Source organism: Eubalaena glacialis, chromosome 1, assembly GCF_028564815.1.
Source record: "Eubalaena glacialis isolate mEubGla1 chromosome 1, mEubGla1.1.hap2.+ XY, whole genome shotgun sequence".
Taxonomy (NCBI): domain Eukaryota; kingdom Metazoa; phylum Chordata; class Mammalia; order Artiodactyla; family Balaenidae; genus Eubalaena; species Eubalaena glacialis.
Window position 1 is genome coordinate 170,330,690 of NC_083716.1, and position 20,943 is coordinate 170,351,632.

General features: G+C 38.4%; 1 protein-coding gene across 1 annotated transcript in view; it reads right to left on the minus strand.

Moving 5' to 3' along the window:
- Nucleotides 1–14,298: 14,298 nt before the first annotated feature.
- The window catches only part of FAP (fibroblast activation protein alpha), a 69,622-nt gene continuing 62,977 nt past the window's right edge, over nucleotides 14,299–20,943 (minus strand). The window contains 5 exon segments of the mRNA XM_061200721.1: nucleotides 14,299–14,400; nucleotides 15,819–15,892; nucleotides 16,155–16,227; nucleotides 16,728–16,792; nucleotides 17,857–17,956. Of these exon segments, the coding sequence (XP_061056704.1) occupies nucleotides 14,299–14,400; nucleotides 15,819–15,892; nucleotides 16,155–16,227; nucleotides 16,728–16,792; nucleotides 17,857–17,956 (414 nt within the window).

Consider the following 20,943-nt stretch of genomic DNA (forward strand, 5'->3'; position numbering starts at 1 on the left):
CTTTCACCAGCAGAGGGGGTGAAAGAGCAGAGAACTGTGGCACACCTCGGGGCTGTCTGGATTAACAATTAACGCATGCTGTAATGATTTGAAAGTGTGGATTAGTTTACTATATGATCAAATTGTTCTTCTCTCTGGCCTCAATCCTCATGAGTATATTGGCTATATTTTTATTAAATTGTTTGGCATTCAGTTCTATTTTTTCCCCTTTGCCTATTTGAGTAGATGTTTCTTCCCCTCTTTCTCTGCCTCTGTCAGTCTGTCTGTCTCTCTTTCCTTTGCAGATGCTACTTGTTTGTGGGAGCAGCCTGAAGAAGGGGGCTCTGCAATGACATATATAAGGGCGTTTACATGGTGCCTGGCATCTCAGTAAATGCCCTCTCCCAACATATCACGAAAAAACTTCTTTTTTTCCCTCCACTCCACTTGCTTTCTATTATTTCAGCAGTGACTATCTCGAGTTTTTTCAGGAAATTTCCTCTAGCATCATCTCCAGCCCGACAACACTGATTCTTGAGGGTGCCCAATACCATTAATGATAAGCATTTTGAGAGTGCAGAAGCTGAATAAGGCACTGCTCTCCTCCCTTGGAAGGGGAAATCAGGCTCCCTAACAGGCATGGTGTCGTCAGAAATTAAGACAAACAACAAGTGCAACTTGGACTAGTGGATCTTCTTGCAATGACTGTCCCAACATCAACATCCACTTGGCCTTCAGTTCCCATCATCGCACTTATTCAGTTATTTAGACGTGAGGCAGGGAAAGCGGTGGCCCTGCATTTATATAACTAGTATTAAAAAGCTTGTCTGGGAGCAGGGAAGTTCTGGGAGAAGTCATCTGGAGTTCTCCCATCAGGCTGTGTGGTGGCACCTGAGGCATGGCCACGTGATAGCTATGATATGCCTTCCTGAAAGGTCAATTTGACTTGATAAAGGTAATTTAAAACATGACTATTATATGGAGTGGAGTGCAAAAATGTGCATCAGATTTTAAGGTGAAATAAGTTCCTACTCAAAGTTCTCTTACTTTCTTTACAGGGCCGCGTGCTTGGCTTAATGTTCTACTCTCACCATCTTGAAATTCTTAATAATTTTTGAACAAGGACTCCACATTTTTGTTTTTTACTTGGCCGCACAAATTAAGTAGTAGACTCTGCTTAGGACCTCAGCTCACAAGATCATAGGGTGCAGGGGTTTTGCACGTTTATTTTCCTCAGCTGTTCAGGAAACCTGGGTTGAAATGCTTGAGAATGGCAAAGATCCAGGTTCACAGTGCACTCTGGTAGCAAGACTATGGTCGAGGGGAACGCTCATGCATTTCTGATGGGATTACAACATGTCACAACACGTTTGGGGCACAATTTGGCAACATTAACAAAATTACAAATACCTATCAATCACCCTTGGCCTAGTAAGGCTAAAACACCATTCTGGAAATTTATCCCATCTATATTCCTACCTATATATGTAATGATGTAGATAAAAGTTTCTTCATTGCAGCCTATGTATAGTAGTAACAGGTTGAAACCAATCCAAAGCGCCATGGATAGAGCAGTTTTTATAAAAAGAATGAGGAACCTATTTATTCGCCAATATGGAAAGTCTCTAAGATGTGTTGTTAGGTGAAAATAGGAAGGTGTATTATGGATATATAGTAGGTTACCTTTTGTGTTAGAAGAGGGAAGGGGACAAATGTATGTTTATTTACTCATCACTGTGTTTAAAAAAATTGGAAGAATGCACAAGAGATTAATAAAAGTGCTTACCTGTAGGAGGCAGTGTGGAGCTGTGGGCTAGACAGGAACAGAGTACAAAGAATACTTCTTAATATATATTTGTTATGCCGTCTGGAATTTTTTACCATTTCATTTAATTATTTATTCAAAACGCTTAAAAATGCAATTTAAAAAGGGATGAAAGCTTAAGCTTTAAAGCTAACTGTACAGCTACACTTTGACCTAGTAATTCCACTTCTAGGTGTTTTACCCAAAAGAAATGAAAACGTATATCCATGAACAGACATGTATAAAAATATTCACAACAGCTTTATTTACAACACCTAAAAACTGGGAAGAACCAAACTATCCATCAACAAAAGAAAAAATAGACAAATTGCGGTATGGAATTCATATAATGGAATCCTACCGAACAATAACAGATATTGGCAGCAATATGGATGAATTTCACAGATATGATGCTGAGTGAAAGAAGGTGGACACAAAAAACTGCATACAGTATGAATCCATTCATAGAAGTTGCAGAAGCAAAGCTAAGGTTAAATAAAACGCAGAACTGTGGTTGTCTCTTGGAAGAGGAGGATAGTCTGGGGGTAACTTTCTGGGGAGGTGGAAATATTCCATATCATGAAAGGGGTGTGTTTTACCAAGGCATGTCCAGTTGTCAAAATAGTGCAGCTAAGATTTGTGATTTCAATTTATGTAAATTTTAACTAAAAGAAAAAAATAGTAAAATTTAAAGTGGTATGGAGAAGCATGGCAGAATATTGATAGTCGTTGAAATTGACTGATGAGTTATTACAATGAGGTTTTATTATGTGATTCTACTTACTTTAGACACGTTTGAAATTTTCCAAACTAAAAAGTTAAATTCAAGCTATAATAAAATAAATGTGTGGGTGGGCCATTAGCACCAATTAATCAGTTACTCTGGAAGCTAAAGAGTTTGACCCTTCAGTTACCAAGGATGAGTTAGGTAACGTAAATGAAGTTCAGAGACACATGGGGGCAACAAAGCTTGGAGGTAAATTGGTAGCACAGGGCCAGGCCTGGGTAATGGAAAAAAAACTTCAAGAAGGCAGGGTGTGAGAACCACCATTCAGAGGTAGTGGAATAGTGATCACAGCTCCTTCTCAATCATTTTCAAGGCCTGTCCCTAGGGTATGCCTCCGCCCTCACGTAAGACTTAACAGTGACCACTAACACTTTCCCGATGAGTTGGAGGTCCATTTTGGTTTCTTGGAGGTAATCCTCTCAATATGCATGCTACTCCTCTTCTCCATAACAAGGGTCTTCTGAAAATAACCCACGAGCCTGCAAAAGATCACCCCTCCCCACCCCCAAAAATTGTCTATAGCACGTGAGAGAAAAGTTTACATTAACTCAGGTTTGTTTTTCTTTTTAACTTGGAAGAAAAAAAAGTAGCGAGTCATTTAACAAAACCCTTTGAAACTTTAAAAATTGAGTACATAGAACGTAATGATCAGATGCCTTTCACATCTCCTGAGTGTCCTGATGAACACAGGGGTCCAGAGGCAATAAAAGAAGAACATCCAAGGCGAGTTCTGAGTTTGCCAGAGGATGTGAGATAGATTTTTTCCTGAGAGATATTTAAGAAACAGGTCATGACCCTTTCATCTGGAATGATTCCAAAGAAACCTGCTGGGTGAGGGGAAATTCCATAATAAGATCAGCGGACAGTTTTCCCACCCTGAGGCTCTGAGACCCCGTAGACAGCCCAGCTCACAAGTCTGAGAAGGGGACCGTGCGGCATCATGGCTTTGCATATGTTGATTTTATCTCTTGCTAGATCCCTGGTATAATGAGATGTTTAAAATTGTTCTAAGTTTCAGTTGTTATTTTTATTCATAAAGGGAACAAGAAAGAGAAAGAAAACAAAATCACATTGATACAAAATAATCATATCTCATAATTTATAATCAGAATATATATTTATATGTATAAATACATATATATCATTGAATACATGTGTTATGCTTCTATTTTTCGCATATTGTGACTATAAAAAACAAACCATATGTCATTACATTTATCCAACCTCTTGCTCATCTGGAAAGACTTTTTTCCCTCAAGCTTCTAAGAGTCTTTAATGTGAACCAATTAAAACATTGCAATTTCTCAAAGGCTTCTGTAAAAAGAAGTAACCTCAGCCATTAGAATATTTAAAATTTGAAATCTGTATCCTAAAAAATGCTGAAAATGCAAAATGGAGTTATGAACACTTTTTTTTAATTCATGATGTCTTACTATCAGGCTTGCCCCCTGCCTGAAACTTGCTCAGGGCTGGTGCTGCCACATCATATTTTATCAGATGTACTGCAAAGATATGCCCAGGTTTTTGGTGATATTGAAATGATATAATCATAGACTGAAGGCTAATTTATAAAGCCCTCTAGGCTATTATCATATTTTTAAGTAGAATTTTATCTAATTTAAAACAATCCATTGTTTGACTATTTTATTCTTCAAACATAGAGAATTAATTTCTACAATTTCATTTCGTAATAAATTACCCCAAATAATTTATCTCTGAACTCAGAAACTCTTCTATGGCCTCGGTACTGTGTTCTAATCCTGACTCCTTCTGACTGAAAAGTAAATTGTTTCTTTGTTGGAACGCTGTCAGAGGAAGTAAAGACTGAGTTTTCACTTCCATTTGAATAAAAACCTTTTTATCCTCATAGAGCACACCAGAGTATTAACTGCGAGCCCTGTCGAATGCTGAAGAAAGGTAGATTCTCCCTTTCTTTCTCATAAATCTAGTGCATGGTCAGAAGCATCCTCCTCCATAAACACTGATCAGCTAACTCTAGAAGTCCAAGTCTGGATGTCAGACCTTTTTCTCCACCGCTTCCTCTCAACACTAGGCATAATGCATAGCAAAAAAGGCAACTCACTGAATATCTTAAATTTGGCTTTGATTTATTAAGCAGCAATTTGCATCTAATGTTTTTCTGGACAGTTGTCCTACATAAATGTATCATTTAGGACAGTTGACATTAATGAAAACAATCAAGTATAAATTATAATTTCAGGGCAACGTTCGACTCAGCACATGGATGAAAGCGTAAAGCCATTCATTTCAGTGGGTAGCACGTTATACCAACCACCCGATGAGGTGATTGCTTTTTCACATTTTCACCTGCGATTCATATATTGGCTTAGTTATAGGCAACCAATGTAGAAAATATTTGAGGAGCAAGTCCTCTAAGATAATTGAGATAGCTACCATTTATTAATGCCTACTAAAAGCAAAACTCTCTGAATATATTATTGTTTCATCCTCATAATATACAGTGAGTTAAATATTTTTTCCTCCATTTTACAAATAACGAGGCAGGGGCTTAGAACAGGCAACCAAGTTGCTTAAAGCCGCATCTGGATCTGAATCCAGATCATAGTGCCTTTCTAGAGGAAGGCTCTACAAAGCAGTGGTGGGAATCCCGGCAGAATCTCCTAACCTCCTCAGAATCTGCCTTGACTTCTGTCTGAATCCATTCACAGCCGCCAGATGGCTAAGATAGCAAGAGGACTAAAAAATAAACAATTGGCAATTCCAGGTATTTTATAGTTTAGCTTTTATTTATTTATTTATTGTTTTTAAACATCTTTATTGAAGTATAATTGCTTTACAATGGTGTGCTAGCTTCTGCTTTACAACAAAGTGAATCAGTTACACATATACATATGTTGCCATATCTCTTCCCTCTTGCATCTCCCTCCCTATAGCTTTTATTTTAAAAGTGTATGATTTTTGGTTTATTCACAATGTTGTATAACTATCACCACTGTCTACTTCCAGAACCTTTTCATTACTCTCAAAAGAAACCCTGTACCATTAGCAGTTATTCCCCACTGCCCCTTTCCCAGCCCTTGACAACCACTGAAGTACTTTCTTTCTGTATATTTGCCTATTCTGTGCACATATCCTATAAATGGAATTGCTCAATACATGCATGTAACTTCTTTTACTTAGCATAATATTTTCAAAGTTCATCAATGTTGTAGCATGAATCAGTACATCATTGTGCTTTATGATTGCATAATATTCCATTATATGTATACATAACATTTTTGTTTAACTATTCATCAATTGATGAACACTTGGTTTGTTTCCACTTTTGAGCTACTGTGAATAATGCTGCTATAAATAATTGTCTGGACTATGCTTTTAATTCCCTTAGGTAAAGTAGAATTCTAGAAGAATTCTAAAGAATTCTAGAAGTAGAAATGATGGGTTATGTTTAGCTTATCAAGAGACTGCCAGAGTGCTTTCTAAAGTGACTGTGGAGATTCCATTTTTGAAGAACCAGATCCATGAGTTTTGGAGATGTCACCCAATTGACTTTTCACCCTTTCCAACAGCTACAGATTTCAGTTTCTGATGAAGAAGCTGGAACATTGAAAGAACATAGGATTGAGAGCAGAGTAAGGGAATGAGACAGGTCTTGGCAAAAAGAGTTTGTTCTTATAGTTTTCTCTAGATTGATGTGAAAACAGAATGCGAGGAGCAAAGAAGGAGGCAGCCTGAGGTTGGGTATTGGAAAGAGTCATTTTGGAAGAACTGCTATGCTGAGTGCGGTTGAGTAGGAAGTTAGAAGAACAGAATTTAAGAGGCAGACAAGCAAATATCTGGTATTTGAAAAGTCTGTTTTGAATGCTCATGAGGTGTAAGGTATGACTCAGGGGGTGAATTCTATGGGTTTTCTCTCTTCCACAACCAGAGGTGTGATGAAGTGAATGACAAGTGGTTAAATAAGTATAACAAATTTTAATTTTTTCTTTAATTGAGAATAAAAACATTCCTTTTATTGGCAATGAGGATGGATCAAAATAAATATTTATAAAGCACCCAAGAGCCTAATTTCCTAAAATATACTCTTCTTTTAGATTAAAAACTTGAGTCTACTGATTCTAGAAAGGGTGCCATAATTATCATAGATTACTTATGCTGAAAATCTTTACAAATAGAGTTTTTAAAACTAGATTTTTAAAAAAATTATTAAGATTAAATTCACATAACAAAACCAAACTGTTTAAAGTGAACAATTCAGTGGTATTTAGTACATTCACAATGTTGTGTAACCACCAACTCCATCTAGTACCAAAACATTTCAATCACTGCAAAAGAAAATATGCCTTCTCCATTAAGCAGTTTCTTCTCATCCTCAGGAAACTACCAATCTGTATTCTGTCTTGTGGACTTACTTATTCTGGATATTTCAAATAAATAGAATCATACAGTAGCCTTTTGTGTCTGGGCTTCTTTCACTTAGCTTGTTTTCGAGCACCTATCACATTGTAGCATCTATCAGTACTTCTTTTTACGGCTGAATAATATTCTTTATATGTATAGACCACAATTTGTTCATCCATTCACCCATTGATGGACGTTTGTGCTGTTTCCACCCTTTGACTATTGTGAATCAGTGCTGCTATGAACATGTATGCCTATACATGTATTTGTCTGAGAACCTGTTTTCAGTTCTTTTGGGTTACAACTAGAAGTGAATTGCTGGGTTGTATAGTAATTCTATGTTTAACTTTTAGAAGAGCTACTAAACTGTTTTCCACAGCAGCTGAACCATTTTACATTCCTGCCAGCAGTATATGAGGGCTCCAATTTATCCATATCTTTGTCAATACTTTTTTTCTTTTCTTTTCTTTTCAATAACCATCTTTGTAGGTGTAAAGTGGTACTTCATTGTGGTTTTGATCTACACTTTTTCTGATGACTAAGGATACTGAACATCTTTTCATGTGCTTGTTGGTCATTTGTATAACTTCTTCGGAAAAATGTTTATTCATGTTCTTTACCCATTTTTTAATTGTGTTGTTGAATTGTAAGATACACAAGGCCACACTTAGCTGTATCAGTTGGATCCTGGAAAGTTCAATTCACCCATTTTGAATGGTCACCTAGAAAAGTATGATCTTAAATGTACAACTTTTGGAAGATATATTTCACTGGCTTATTTTTGATAACTCCAAGTTTACAATCTGAATTTAAAAGAACCAACCAATCAAGCGTTCAGGATTTGAACTTATGATCTATCTGATCAGGAGATAGAAACAGTGTAAAGCATGAGTATCCTTGTTTTACAATGTGAAAGAAACCTCTAGTACTTGAAATATATTAACAAGTGAAATATATTTTTAAAAATACTTTTTTAAAAAAAAATGAAAGATGCTAAAATAATCAATAGCATTCCAGAGACTTATCTGACTTTTTTCAGTCTCAACATTTTGTGCTAAACTTACCCAGTCTGCGAAGTCATCTAGGGGCAGTGAGAATCAGGGGTAGGTCTGTGCAGTAGGCTGCTTTCTATTTCCTAACCCAAATTATTTTTTGTTCCAAAGACCAACTTCTTTTTTTTTTTTTTTTTTAAGGTACATTCTCAGAGATTACTTCTTTTTTTACTACTTTTTTTTTTTAAATAAATTTATTTATTTATTTTTGGCTGCGTTGGGTCTTCATTGCTGTATGCGGGCTTTCTCTAGTTGCGGGGAGCGGGGGCTACTCTTTGTTGTGGTGCGTGGGCTTCTCATTGTGGTGGCTTCTCTTGTTGCGGAGCACGGGCTCTAGGCACACGGGCTTCAGTAGTTGTGGCACACAGGTTTAGTTGCTCCGCGGCATGTGGGATCTTCCCGGATCAGGGCTCGAACCCGTGTCCCCTGCATTGGCAGGCGGATTCTTAACCACTGCGCCACCAGGGAAGTTCCAAAGACCAACTTCTTAGATCTCTGGCTAAGATTCATGTCCTCCCTAACCCCATTCTCCTGACTGCGGATCATCTGCTGCTCAGGGATTTTTTCTTTCTCTTCGCTTTGAAGGGGAAAAGGCAAGTTTCTATTACATACTCATTTCCTGAAAGGGTGATATCTGTTTCCACTGTGAGATCACACATAAGGATTCTAGTTTCATAGGCCTTCCTATTGGCAAAATGTAGGAATACATTCAGCAAATGTTTATCAAGCTCCTTCTACCTTATTCCAAAGTCTATCAAGGCCCTGGGTGCAGAGAGGTGAAAAGACAGATAGGGTCACTCCTTATAGAGAGCTTATATTTGAGTGGGAGAACTAAGTACCAAGCACATATCTAAATAAACATGTTTTATAGTGCTATCAAGTTATAAGTTGGTTATAAGTGCTATTAAGCAAACAAAATTAGATATTGCGGTTGGAAGTCTCTGCCCGTGGAAGAAGCAACATTAAATCCAGTGACCATTAAAGCTAGAGAAGTTCTCTCTAAAGTGGTGACACCTGGGCTGAGACCTCGATGGGCAAGAACACAGCCAAATGAAAATGTGAGAAATCCACATTCGAGGCCCTGAAACAGAAATAAGCTTGGTCTGCACAAAAAACCAGGAAGGAGACGAGTGGGGCTGGAGTTTGGAGGGCAGCGGGTGGAGGTAGAGCCACAGCAGAGGGACCCGTGTGGTGCTTTGTAGGTTGTTTTGCGAAGTTAGGTGAGGGAACTGTCCGTGTCCTTCAAGCACACATTTCCTCCGTGGTCTGTCTTCCCCCAAGGTGTTTCCACTACTACTGTCAAATATTGACAATATTACTATCGTCAAATGATTCATTCAGGGTCGATGAGTTTCCTCATCGTACTGGTTCTTCTTAAAAGGCCACATTGTTTCAGAAAAAGACAGAGATTCATTTTTAAGTGATGGATGATTCTGATACTTCTACTAAACTCACTGATATGGGAAAGAAATGATTGGCTTCAGATTAAACTATTAATTTCTTGAGAATTAGTTTACTGAAAATGCCAACTAAAAAGTTGGTTTACTTTATGTATCTAGGCAGACCCCTACAAAATACTTACTATATGCCAGACACTATGAGCTCTATGAATAACAACTAATTTCAGCCTCCAAATAATGCTATGCGATAGGAACTATTATTATTCCCCATTTCACATATAAGAAAACCGAAGCAGAAAGAATGTATGAACACTCACCAAAGTTACACAGCAAGTATGTTGCTGAGCTGGGATTGAAACCACGTAGTCTAGCTTTAGTATCTGTGCCCTTACCTGTTACAATCCACTGCCTTTAAAATAAGTTATAATGAACATATTATATTTAAAAGAATTGGCACGTGAGCTATCTTGTATTTCATTTGAAAGGGAGGCTTTTGCAATATTGCAAAGTATTGCTTTAATCTTCTAAAGAAAATGAGAGAGCAGCATTGTCTCCTGTCGGTATATAAAAGTACTTGCATATAGTAAAGCATCATCTCTTACAGCTGGAAATTTAGCGAAGTGTCAGTGTGATACAAGCAAATTTTATGACCTACCTAAAATTTTCTATTATGTCCATGAATATCTGAAAGGATGTTTCAATAACAAACTGAATCATGAGTGAATGAATAGTAGCTTTTTAGCAAATAAATAACATTTATATCCTTTTAAATGATTTGTTAAGACATTTATTTCAAAAATTCACCCTCTTTAACAATGAGAAAAATTCCTACCCCCAATAAATCATGGCTAGCAAAGATGCTCCTGCCTTTGCTTGTCAATGACCAGTAATTATGAAAGTAGGAACATGAGTTGTCAAACCATGGCAGCATGACCTCGGCTTGATTACCCCTCCCTCTTATGAATGTGATATAGACTCTGTATAACCACAGAGCAAAGGCTGTACCGCTGCACCAACGAATATTTGTTAAATCATGTATTGTCAAAGCCATTTTTAAAGTGAGTACAGTAAGTAATGGGGTATTAATTAGAGGCCAATAGAATGAAATCATACTGCTCTAGCTTGCCAACGACATACCTGTGTGTCAAAAAGAAGTGTCTGTGACCAGCATGCTAGTATTGCATGCCAATAATCTGAGCAGGTGGTCAGTAGAGACTTTTGCTAGGAGCCAGATCTTTTTCCCCATGAATAGCTTGGTAAGGTCCAGGCACTCATTTCTCCCTGAATTAGAAATTATTTCACTTCAGATTGCTAGGGTACCTGTTCATAAAGCCAAGGAAGTGTTTTTAGCAGTTCTTTCACAAGCAGAGAATGACTTACTGTGTTCAGAATTTTTTAATCTATTTTATTAGATAAACTCAAAATATCTACTTTACTGGATACATTTAAAATATCTGTTAGGTGCCTTCTTTCTTCTTTACAAACAGGATAATTGAAAATGTTGTTTTGGTGGAATCTTCTCAGAAGACCACATAATCACCATTTAAATTAGCCCTACTTCATTTCACATTTGCTTATTTTACTGTTGTTTCCCAGAACTGTATTTTTTTTTTTACAATTAGAACATCTGAATTTTAATTACATTACCATCAAGAAGCTCATTAAAGTCACTTAATTGGCAACATTTCAAAAAAAAACCTTAGCTGGGTTTAATATATTTTAAAGAGTTACTGTCAAAGTATAATTTCACCATTACAAACAGCTTGGCAACAACATTTGCATAAAGATCTGTCAGTTTCTGAAAAATGCTCAAATGTTGGGAAAATCAGATTCGTTAAGTTGCCTTTACTGAAACAGTCTAGAAATGGAGAACTTGTCACATACATTCATCTTTGTAACCCCTGCAGTACCCAGAATACTGCCATGCACAGTATAGGTTCTCAAAAAATGTTTCTTGAAGGAAATAAATCATACATTTTATACTTTGGAGAAGATTTTTTTAAAATTTAAACCTCAATCAAAATTCCCTCATTTGTGTTAAATTTAACAAGATACCCATTTTTTTGCTGCTTTTTTCTCATTCACTCTGACAAATATTTGATGATCATTTAGAATTTTGAGACCGTTAAAAATAGCTCTAAGGCCAGCATTGCAGGGTTGAAATTTGAGGTTATTTTGAAATGGCATCATTTTTTATGGTTTTCCTCTTACACCTACTAGAATCTCACCCCCGGAGTACTGATGTCATTTGAACTTGCATTGTAGTTACTCACATTCTTATCTCATCTTTACAAGCCTTAAGCTCTGCCCACAGATATGCATACTGTTTAACATACATGTCTTCTGCGGGGGAGGGTCACCTATAGTACCTGAGTCAGTGGCTTGCAATTGCATTTGTTGAATGAATGCATCAAAATCCCTAGTTTGCGATATGTGAAGGATGATTCTACCCTGCAGCATAAATTAGGATGTTGGGACAACCTCCTCCCCAAATCACATATGAAAGAATAAAATGTGGCAAAGGATAGTTTTTATTATAATTCACTTCCTACAAATGGAAAAGGTAAGACGTTTAATCATCCCTTTTAGTTTCGTATTTTCTACTAAAATCTTTGTACTTTATGTACCTCTTATTTTCCAAGCCAAAAGAAAAATCTAGTAAAGCTGTACAAAATGTGAACGTTAAAAAAAAAATTAAAAAACAACCCTGCCACTCTAGTTGCTGCCTTGCTCTGCACTATATCCTCAAAGCCTTGTCAGGTATACAGACAGCCTCAATAAATGGTCGTTGAATGGATGAATAAGTACATAAACACACACTGATAGTCCTGAGGAGTGCCTGAGGGGTCAGGGGAGGCAGCATCAACGGTGATGTAGAAAACCCGAGTCTTCCATGAAGACAGAGTTATTCAATCATTCACTGGTTGGCGAGCTTCTACCATATGCTATGTTCCAAGATATGGTCTGTGAAGATTCCTCTAGGATAGCACCATCAAATAGCACTTTCTGTGATGATGAAAATGTTCTACATAGAATATCTACAATGTTATTTTACAGACCATGGAGAATCCCTGGAAGTTTCTACTTGGGAAAATGACGCAGTTATATCTGTCTTGTAGGAGTTGCCTCTGTGGCAGTGGGAACCAAGGCCTGAGGCTGGAGACCACTTCTTGCACATTGATATTAAACACCAGATTTGCATATTCCACAAAGGCAGAAGATAAGTCGGGGTAACAAGACTTCCTTATTATACAAATAATAATTACAAAATTGCCCTGCTGTCTCCCTTAACAGAGTGTTAGAAAAGGACTGTTGGCTGGTCTCCCCTTCCTAGCTGGAGAGAGCGAATGGGGAGAAAATTATGCAGAGATCTCCTGGGCTTGCTTCACAGGCCGCTCCATGTGGAACAGAAAAGGAGGGTAGTAGCTTCCCTCTGACCCTGAGGGCATCAGCAGTTGTATAGATGTGCAGAGGAGGGGCTGTGGCCAGTCTTGAATCTGTGAGGGTGTTGCCCGGGGTTCCCTGACCTCCACCAAGTACCCTTCCTGACAGGTGAGGTGGGTGGGACTCTGTGGCCTGAATGGGAGCATGATTTCAAAAAGTCATAGGAGAAAGAGTGCTGGACTGAGAAAGGTCTGAAAACTCTAGAAGAGTCTGTGGTGTATGGCCTTTGAGGTCCCTGCCTGCTGTAAGTTTCCATGCCCGGACTGGTTCTTCTAGTTATACAGCATGACAGAAGGTGTGAGGGTCTTCTACCTGACACTGGGAAGAATCAAACCAAGGATGGGGAAAAATCATCCAGGGCAATTGAATGCTGGGAACCATGTCAATGGAAAGTCCCCTCGGCTGTGGCTTCATGATACTTTCAGCATTCATTTAAGACATCTTCTGGTGACCTGGTGTGGATCTTTTTAATTCTGTGGCCATCACAGAGATGGCGTACTGCCTGTGTTTCTAATTGATGCGGACAGTTATTGACAGAGCATTGCCTTTGGGATTGCTGGCATTATGGCTCTTTTTTTTTTTTTTTTCTTTTCCAAAATAAACCCTATAACATAGAACTAAAACCCCAGAATAATCTCACAGATGTAACATTTTCCTTCTCCAGCTGTTGATGTCCATTTTTATCTAATTTTTTGTTTTATTTAGTTTGGTGTGGCTTAGCAATCAGAAAACAGTTAACCATTACTCATTCTAAAAAGGGATCCAAAATAGGAACATTTCCAAATTTGAAGCATTTCTTAAAAGGAGCCTGGATCCAAAATTCTGACTTTATCTTTATCAAATGCTTTTGGCAATGTTGAAGAAATCTTCTGGGAGAAATTTAATAAACATTTCTTGGAGGGACAGCACAGAGTGCAAACGTCAGGGTGCCTCTACACAATGCATTGCCAACCTGATTTCTGAACAATGCTTTTGCACACTCCGAGCTGTGGTTTCCAGCATTTGGAGTTCTAATTACAAAAACCCAAAACTGCTTCTAGAGTCTTCTCCTCCATGACCACCCTAATATTATTCAAGCACTTGCCTAACATAAGCATTTCTTTCTCTGATAGAAACTGGAACCTGAAATTAATGCACACAGAGAAAATCATAGCATTTTAACTTCTGACTTTATTCTTTTTCCCTCAAACGAACAGGTGATAAAACACTGTCTGTGTCCAAAGCAAAAGGTATGGCCTCCTTTTCTCTTCTTTCACAGAGTGCCAGAAAATGTAAACAATATTTAGGTTGAACTTCTGAGTCCTCTGAATTTTCTGTCAGCCTTCAGAACAACATTCGTTTGTTTGTTTATACCAACATTTAACAGCATAAAGAGTAAAACAAGCAAACAGTCTGAGGCTTTTATAGGAAGTGTTGAGATTGTGATACAGTCTTGTATCTGCATCGTTTTTACTCTGACAAAGAAAAACATTGCTTTAGGAAGTGGGTCATGTGGGTGTATAAGTGCTTCGTGGAAAGGCCGGATATGCCATGGTTCTGGTCTGAGTACCACTGAAACACAAAGGGAAGAAACCTATTTTATTCCTGCAGACACACAATGCAACCAGCTTTGGCTTTTTGTGCTCTCAGGACCTGATAATTTTTCTAATATTATGGCTGGAATTCTACCTAAGAACACTTGCATAAATAAAATAGGTTACAGGTAAACATTTAGAACAGGAAGATTTAAAGCCTTTTTATTAACCTTCACTACTGTTTCATATTTTTCAAACTTCTATTTGAGATCTCGGTGGCTGAACTTCCACAGCGGCCAGCATCCTGGGTTCCAGAGCAGGGGTGTTAGGTCAGTTACTTGGCTTCTCTGGAGCTTGGTTTCCTCATTTGAAAAATGAGGGGGTTGGATCTGATTTTCTCTAAGGCTCCTTCTAGCTCAAAAATTCCATGAATCTAATTCCTATCTGTTGCAGAAAATTCACAATACATATAACTGTAAACACCCTCCATAGGAGTTAAAAATAGTATCATTAAAAAAAAAAACAGGGAGATGGTATTACAAATTTAAACTTTATTGCTGGACAGTTGCCAGTAAGATTATTGTTTTCACTGAATAAAGGTGGCTAGTGGTTATTGATGTAATGCTATATACTTATGAGTTGAATTTACTTTGGGAGTCACAGTTTCAAAAATGGGTGAAAGGGGTAAAAAAAAGGTCAGAAAAATCTCACCTCACCCTCTTTAAATTATTTTAAGAAACCAAATTTCCAAAAGATGGGGGTTTCCTTTTCTAGGTGCTTGGGCAACGTAAGCAAGTGAGGGAGGATTTATGTTCCCTGAAGAGGGGGAACAGTAGCCACCAGAGATTGTCTCCCTTGCTTTGGCTTTTGCCTTATTTTCCTTTCTGTTTCCATTTCCCATTCTTCATGCAACTGGATCTCACAGCTAGCTCATTTATTCACTTACTCAGTAAAAATATGACCTTCTGTGATGGGCCGGTCACATGCCAGGCACTGAGAACACAGAGATGGAAGGATTCTCTAACTCTGCAGAGCCGCATGATTTCAGGGAGCCTCTGAGGTCTCATAACATTCTGCGATTGTTTCTTACTGAATAAACAGAATCTTCTAGCTTCTTTGAGCCTCTCAGATTTTACAGGGACTCTAAGCACATAGCTACACTTAATACGTAGGACCACAGAACTATTGGATGTTTGAGCTAGAAGATCCTCTAATCTTGTGGATGCCTTTATTTTATATATGACTCAACTGGGATCAGCAGAGGTGACATGGTTTGCCTAGTGTCCTTCAGGGAGTTCATGAAAAATCCAAGAGTTATTTGCTAATGTCCTGTCTACTCTACCTTACAGCCTCCTTGTCAGGTTTTAGTGTTAAAAAAAAAAAAAAAAGAAGAAGAGTCCTCCTTTTAGCTTAGGGGTCTAAGGCCATGAACATGAGTAAAACAAAATTATGTACCATTGCCTGGAAATCCACTTGTGCATTAACCAGAGCTTTAGCAATCTGTGCTGAGTTTTGAAAGTGCACATTATCTGCAACAAAGAGAGAGAGTTAAAGTGCTGTTAAATACCAGAAAGCACAGAGTGACAATGTACCGCCTGGAAATGAGCACCAACAATTATCTAGTCATGCAGTTGACATTGTCAGCAGTGAGTAATCACACTCGCTTATGGAAATGTCCCTGAGTCTTAGGTATTGACCCTGAGCACACGCATAGGGGGATGCTTAATGTTTCTTAAACAAAGTGATGCTGGCTCAGTATTTTTATGTGTAAGAGTCTTGCTTAAACCTCACCATCTGCTGTTCCGTGGATGAGAAGATAGTCTACATTTCTGAAATATTCTGCTCTTGCCATCACAGTTGAATTCTGGAAAAGGGGAAAAATTAACATTTTAGTTGCTGCAAGTTCTAATAGAAGACTAGCTAAATCATTGTGCAATGGACTTAGCACCAATACTGAAATTATGTATTGCTTTGGTTGATAAATATTTAAGAGTCAGAGCAACACATTTTCATCATCATTTGCATTACTTCCATCTGATTCTTAGTTTGAAAAACTGAAAGTTTATGTGTCATATGTTACATATGAGTGAGACCTTAGGCATAAATGATGCCCGCTCAAGCTGTGTAGGAGTAGGGGGTGGGGAGGAGGATAAGGAAAAGGAAAGTTAGGGAAGGAGGATGGGGAAAGAAAAAATAGAATCCAAAGGAGTCAATTCCTTTTTAGTGAGGTGTTTTGCAGCTGACAAAAGATCATCATACTTGCTTTGGGGACCCAGCAAAACTGTAAACTCTGAATGACTGCTTTACAATTATTTCGCACATTTGAAATAAATTAATGACCTAAATCAAACAGAAGATGCTTACTTTATAATGCTCGAGATTATCATCCTTTGTTGGGAGGCCCATGAATCGCTCTGTGTAGATAGATGCTGTAAAATATATGAGCATATGAGTATGTTGTTTGCATGTGATATGTGTCATTTCATTAACCAACCAGACCCCCCCCCGCCTCCGAGTTTGATAACTGCTCCTCAATTTCCCAGGTGGAGCTGCCAAGGAAGGTTCTTGCTTCCCTTTACTGTAACGCTCCACCCAAGTCATTCGCTCTGCAAGTTGCCTCAGTAGGGCTGGAGAAGCAATGCAGGAGAAGACTGTGGAAACAGGAGCAGCTAACGATAGAAAGGGCTGCTCTTAAGCTTTTTCACTTCTAGCCAAAGTTCTTCAGTGGGGAGAATGTTGAGCTAGGAATGACCTCATCATATTTTAAAAGAAATCACAAATGCAGCCACCTCTAGTACCTTTATTGGTGTCTTAATTAATTTGGGATGGAACTATGTCCCCCAAGTCCTCCTCGAAAACATACACACACACACACACACACACGTTTTTCTCTGAATGGAGATTCCCTACAAGTCACAATTGTCTCATTTCCACCACAACACAGGGAAGAGGATCTGATGAAAGCTAATTTTCGTGCATTTATTAGAGTTATTTCCAAATAATCATCCTGCATTGATGTTCATCATAAAAATAGGCACACACGGAAGGTGTACTTCTTGAACAAATTTTTCTTTCTTTGATTTCTAGAGCAATGTAACGGGCAGCTGCAAACTGTGGCGTGGCGGTGATTTGCTTGGTCCCGTCCTGACTTTCCCTAAGATGTGCTTAAAAGCTAGATCAGCTGCACCTGTGTGTCTGTGAAAACATAGAGTTAACTCTGATTTTCAAGATTTGGTTCATCAGGGGGCACACGGTTTCTGGAAGAGAATAACTTACATTGGGTTTTGGAAGAGTCCTTCCTCGTCTTAAAATTGCTGTGATTATTGCAACATGATTATAATGAATCATATAAACAACCTCATTTATAGATTATATTTTTCCCAGTGATGCTGGGGTGAATTTTACTGCATAATTTGTTTTCCTAGCAACCTTAAATATAGAGTAATTATGTGTTAAATGTTTTCGCAGCAACATTTATGAAATGTTTCCATACCGTAATATTCCCAGCTGGAGACTGGAGCCACCGCTATTCCACATTTGAAAAGACCACTTCCTGAAGCAAGGGCCAGCGATGAAACATAACCTCCGTAGGACTATAGAGACATTGTTACAAGTCAGTCCCAGATTGACGCTCATAAACTCTCTAAGGTATTTGTAGAGCAATTCTACTCACAATAAGTGCTGATGGGAGCTGGGGAATATGGATAGGGTAGATTAAATGTCTATCTTGCACTCTTGGTAGCACACTCCACCAGACATGACAACAATGTCAGCTTAGTCAGTTACAAATACTTGTGCTGATCCGAACACGGTGCGGGCAGTTTAAGAGATACTATAATTGCAATTTTTCTGCAAAATTCTTTTTCCCCCCCTCTATGTTTTTCCAACCAGGACCTTGCTATGGCAAAAACAGGATTTTTACTTTAAAAAATGCACAAAAAAGAAGATCATTCCCCAAAAGTAAAAGCAAGATACTTCCCACAACGTGCAAAAAACTCCTGTGAGGCAGCACTTATGTCTGTATATTTACTCATTTATTTTCATAACAGAACAGCAAGGGAAGGACACAAGAACCTTTTGAGTAGTTTAAGACACGGCCAGAGTTTGCGTATAAGGTAGTGTTACGTATTCTGTTTTGAGGATTTCTGGCATAGCAGCTCAAAGGAGGAGAAGCCACTGGTGTCTTTAAAAATCTTACATGCCCCCCTCCCCAACTTAATGGAAAAATAAAGTAATACAAAAGGGGATACAAATTGCAGAGTCTGGAGTAGGTTTAGCACTCATCAATTTTCTTCCCCAGGGAATTGGTAGGTGATTCAGAAATGTGACCCTCATAACAGAAGGAGATGTGTGCCTGTGTCACTTGGAAATTTGAACCTTTTCCTAAAAATGAAGAAATGAACAGAGCGTCACAGTAAAGCTCATCTCTCCCTGGAAGGCAAATTTGGTCTGTATTAACCTGCTGGGAGAGAGATGCTTCCTCTAGGAACATGGATTAAGCAGTGTTCTGGGACATGGACCCTCCTCCCCGCTCCTCGCCACCCCAAATGTGCGTGCTAGATTAGGAAGTGACTCTCGGTGCTTATTCTTGCCCCAACACAGGAACGTCCTTACAAATCAAAAGAGGACAGTGTGACTCTCTAACTAAGGGTGTGCCTTGCTTTTAGGACTTTATTGCCACAAACTTCTGGGAATCATTTGCCCTCTGGTCAGGAGAGATCGTATCATCCTTTGTTACAGAAAAGTCAGTCTTGAGAGAGGGTGAAAGAGAGTGGGAGTGAGAGCCCTGCAGAGCAAGGGAGAGACAGGAGACAGACGTGGTGAAATCAGGCAGCAGGTCAGTGGCCTGGGTCTAGTCTTAATCCGTGAAATACATGGCCTGAGGGAATAAGCTAAACCATCTTGCTGAATTCAATTGTTAGAGAAAGAATGCTAACTAACTAGTTTACAGTCTTATGTTTCCAACTCTGGGGAATCTTATTGAGGACCCTTGGCTACAAAACACAGACTAAAAGTGGCAGCTCCAATTATACCGTGGCCTCCTTTCATTATACTTGGAGGAGAACTAAAATGTGTTTTAATAGAGGAAAAATATATTTTAAAATAGAAGGAACATGTGGGTTTAAAAATCATTTTGATAAGTGCAAATTCTCTATCAGGATCAAACTTTCACTTAAAACATAAAAATAATCTGTTTAGATTAGCAGGTTAGCAACAACTATTACTGAAACAAAAGATTTCTTCTTCCTTCTTAAGTTTTGATTTAAATGAAAGTAGAGTAAGCTTGAGACCTTTAGAAATATGATTACTGTTTATGGTTTTATTGGAAAAGTGTGATCACTGCAAATTATAATACTGGGTTCTGCATCTCCTCTCCTATGCCCCAGAACAGAAAATAGCATGGAGTGACATTCGAAATCAAAGCATTTGCATATAGTAAAAAGGGTTTTGAACATTTCCGTCCAAAATCTTAGGGATTATAAAAATATTAATTTGTATCTATTCAGTGATTAGATAATAGGGCAGCATGTAAATAAAATTGTCATGCTTTCAACATGAATACAAATTGCCTCTAGGAATTTGTAAAAGCAAACTAGTGTAGCAGCAGCACAATAAAAGAAGGTGTACTTGAAATTCTCAGGCAGCTTAGAAAAGCTGTTTCTATTGTAGAAATAAAGAGAAAAAAAACCACCCGAGCTGACTTTTTTCTGCTCTCCCATGGGTGGGGCTCCAAGGCAGAGTGGGTGGCTGCAGAAAGAAAAGAACCCACGGAGCAGATTGGCCATGAGAATTCTAGAATTTTGTCCTTTGCACTTAGATGCCTTGCCATTTTGTTTAAATGAAGGATATCTTTAAAAACATTCTTAGAAGGGCACAGAATTTTGAGGGATTTGTGGAATGGTACTCTGATGGGAGCTATAATGCAGATTGGAACATTTCACCTACAGACAATAATAATAACTAGCTAATGTTTGTATGGCCAAGGTCATTGCAACAGTCTTTGTGGTCCCACAGGCTCTGTGTCCTTTCTCTCCCCCCTCCCACCTCCCCTTGCTCACTGGCTCTCTTGATGTTCTTTGAACTCTCCAAGCATGATCTAGCCCCAGGACTTCTGCAAATGCTGCCGCCCTCTGCCTGGAATTACCTATCCCCAGAAATTGGCATGGCTCACTCCCTCCCATTTGAAGTCTTAACTCAAAAAAAAAAAAAGCCTCACCTGTCCTTCTAATCTAAAATTGCTCCAATCCTGTATGATGCTCCTTGCTCCTTTCTTGCTTGGTTTTGCTTTTCTCCATTGCACTGATCATCGTTTAACATCCTATATATGTTACTTATTTATCTTGCTTATTGCCTTTCTCCCCAACCATTCCCAACTCGATAAAGGTAGAGATTTTTGTCTGTCTGGTTAATGAATGTCTCCCTAGCACTGACAATACAATCTGAAACACAGTGGGAATAGAATAAATATTTGTTTAATATATGACTTTCCTATTAACTCATCTAACTCTCACACTGACTTGATGAGGAAATTGTTGTTGCATTTCGTGATGAGGAAACTGAGGCTCAGGATAAATTTAGA